Genomic DNA, 3,426 nt, shown 5'->3' with positions numbered 1-3,426 from the left:
GGAGGGAAAGGGGATTCTTGACGTCCCACGGCACCCCCATCCTTCACGGAGATCTGGTTTCTGCCCTAATTGAAGCGGTTCTCCTCCCCAAACGACTAGCAGTGATCAAATGCCAGGCACACAAGAAGGTGACAGACTTAGTCGGACAAGGGAATGCACTGGCCGACATCACTGCACGGACCACAGCTGAGAATAGGACGGTGACACGCATATATGTGACCAGGTCGCAAGCAGAAAAATGGACTGACGCAAGGGAAATGATTAGAGACATCCAGTCGGCCAGCACCCCTCACGAACTGACTAAGTGGGCAGGGGTGGGTTTGAAGGATGATGAGGGCTGCTGGCGAACAAAAGATGCAAACAAATGGTTGCTGCCTGACTCATACCTGATCCCCATACTGACAATGGCTCATTCCCCGCACACATAGGATCTGCACCCATGATCGAACTCATTTCCAAAGTCTGGCACAACGACAAAATCCCCGACTCAGCCAGACGCCTAGTCCAGCAGTGCCTTATCTGTCTGCAACACAACCCCGGGAAAGGAACTGTGGTACCCCGGGGAGGGTTCGGGACCCCCAATCACCCCTTTGAGGTCCTCCAGATGGATTACATCCAGCTGGAGAGATGTCAAGGCTTGAAATATGTACTAGTCATTGTATGTGCCTTCAGCAAATGGGTAGAGGCCTATCCAACCCGTGACAACACTGCCATGACTACTGCCAAAGTACTACTGAAAGAATTCTTTCCTCGCTATGGCCTTTGTCGAATTTTATGGAGCGACAATGGCCCCCACTTCATAGCTGAGGTTATCCAACTAATCTTAAAAGGGTTGGGGGTGAAGCAAAGGTTCCATGCAGTCTTCCACCCCCAATCCGCCGGTTTGGTGGAGCGACATAATGCCACATTGAAGCTGAAACTGTCAAAAATAGTGGCCACCACTGGACTTAAATGGCCAGATGCCCTCCCACTGGCCTTGCTATCGATGCGCTCCACTCCCACCAAACACCATTTGACCCCCTATGAGGTTGTATTCGGGCGACCGATGAACCTCTGGACTGCTCCCAAACCAACCTCCATTCATGACGTCCCGGACGTCCTACTATCTGATTATTTGTGCAAGTTAACTAAAACATTGTCTGTCATTCATCAACAGGTGCAGCAGGCCATCCCCGATGCTTCCAGGGGCCCCGGCCACGACATCCAACCGGGAGATTTCGTTCTAATACGAAACTTCCAACGGACCAAGAGTCTGGAACCCCGGTGGACGGGCCCCTGGCAAGTGCTGATCACCACACGGACGGCGCTTCGAGTGGAGGGGAAGAGGCACTGGCTGCACGCACACCACTGTCGGAAGGTCTCCGCGACCCTGGCCACGACAGAAAACGTTAACACCCAAGAAGAGCTCCTGAACAAAGACCGACCGACATTGGACTGCTATCCTGATACTGAGGCACTTGAACTTGCAAAATTCTCTGATCCCACTGTGCCATCCAGAGAAGGGTATTTCCTGCGTCGAAAGGAGGGAGCTTCGGCTAAGTAGGCCACGGACTAAGTTAAATCTCAGAACGGTGACCTAAGCACAACTAAGGGTTACCCGGAGAGAAGCCAAACGAAGTCTGTGGTTCTGCCCACTACCGAGCACCTTGAAGATGATGGAAGCGCCAGATAAGAAGATGATGGAAGCGCCAGATAAGAAGATGATGGAAGCAACAGGAAATACCCGCTACAGGAACTCAAAGACTGACAATCTGCACAAATCAAAGACAATCGCCTTCTTTATTGTCTTCCTCTTTTGCCTCCTCCTCATGACCTCCTTCTGGATCCTGGAGGAAAGCGCACCGGCTCATCAAGCATTGCTGCCCACTGTGCAACCGACCCCCACGAAAGAGCATCACCTGATCTCCCTGTCGCCACAGCTCCGAGAAAGGCGTAGGGAAATCTGGAACAATTCCTTCGTGCAACTGTTGCACCAACACAACCTTGCTGCAAATGCCACGAACTGTTGGATCTGCGGGTTGCTCCCGCACGCCACTGGACACTCCATCCCTTTCATCCCTTCTCCTTTCTCCGTTCACGGCTCCTGCCTCGCCTGGTTGATCCTCATGCAAGAGAGCCACAAGGATAATGCCACTTCCAGCCAGACAGTGTCGCACTTCTACTCTGGGTTTTGGCTGAACAAAACCGGAAAGACCTCTGCTCCCTTGTGTCCTGCGCTCACAGGCGCCACCTTCCTTAAAGACATTCCAGCCAAAGAACGTGTCGAGGTACAGGTGCTCCACAATCCAGCTAGATCCACCTTCTCTCATCTGCGAAAACAAACTACCGCCACTCTGACTGTGGCTCTGTCTGTTATCAATGTCACAGGTCTCGTGTGTCTCGAAGGCCAGGGAACACAGCTGGTGGGTCACAGTTCCTGCCGAGTCACCAGAACATTGGACTTAGTTGACCCCCCTTCCTTTGTTGCTTCTCCAAATATGTACTTTGTTTGTGGCACAAAAGCTTACACCTGGCTCCCGAAAGGCTGGAAGGGCGCCTGCTACATCGCCTTCGTTCTCCCTCCCACATATGTCGCCCCTGCTAACCATCACCGGCAGAGGCGCGCAAATGACATTGAACAAGCCGACTCCACTGGAGCACAGTTCCTGGATGCCGCAAAGGGACTTGTTCCTCTGTGGGGCCCAATGGCAAACAGCCGCGCTATCCGACACCTGACCCAGGCAGTAGAAACAACGGTCAGCATCACGGCTGGCATCCTCGCTAACAACACGGCGGAGCTCCAGGCGGTCCGCCTTGTGGCCCTTCAAAACCGCCTTGTTCTAGATGTTGTTCTAGCCGATCGAGGAGGAGCATGCCGCATCATCGGATCTAGCTGCTGCACCTACGTGCCAGATAACTCGCCTTCAGTCTACAAAGCAATTGAGCACCTCCACAGACTTTCCTCGGAGGTTCACCAAGAACAAGAAGGATGGTCGCTTGGGAGCTGGTTTTGGGACACTTTGAAGGACTGGGGTTGGAGGTTGTTTTCCTTTGTGTTGATACCTGTTGTGATATTATGTGGGTGTTGTTTAGGTATTCAATGTCTGCCATCTTTGTGCAGCTTCGTTTCTAACTGTATGTGCCCAAAGACTTTGGACTTCCGAACTGAGCACATGAGTCCCCTCTACGAAGTAGAAATACGTGGCCTTATGGGGATAAATCCGAACTGACAAGTTGGCGAGACATGTTAAAAGGGAGGACTGTGGAATTTTAGTTTACGAGCTGAACATCATCTGCGCCAGCTTGTCACCCACGTACAACGTGCACGACCGCCATTTTAGGTATCATGGTCTCCCTGTCCACGATCGACCGCCAGCGCGCTCCTCTGACCCTGCAAGCATCCTCCGCGCACCCTGGCTCCCCCTCCCTCCCTCGCATAAGCATAAC

At 52.7% G+C, this 3,426-nt stretch overlaps 1 protein-coding gene across 1 annotated transcript; it reads left to right on the top strand.

Annotated features, from left to right (window-relative positions):
- Positions 1-1,652: 1,652 nt before the first annotated feature.
- On the top strand, positions 1,653-3,209 carry LOC147659345 (uncharacterized). The gene has a single exon (XM_086951829.1). The coding sequence runs from the start codon at positions 1,653-1,655 to the stop codon at positions 3,207-3,209; it is 1,557 nt and encodes a 518-aa protein (XP_086807955.1).
- Positions 3,210-3,426: the final 217 nt, after the last annotated feature.

Source organism: Lissotriton vulgaris, unplaced genomic scaffold, assembly GCF_964263255.1.
Source record: "Lissotriton vulgaris unplaced genomic scaffold, aLisVul1.2 SCAFFOLD_2173, whole genome shotgun sequence".
Lineage (NCBI taxonomy): Eukaryota > Metazoa > Chordata > Amphibia > Caudata > Salamandridae > Lissotriton > Lissotriton vulgaris.
The sequence above is the reverse complement of the archived record's forward strand: the minus strand, read 5'-3'. Positions and strand labels throughout refer to the sequence as shown.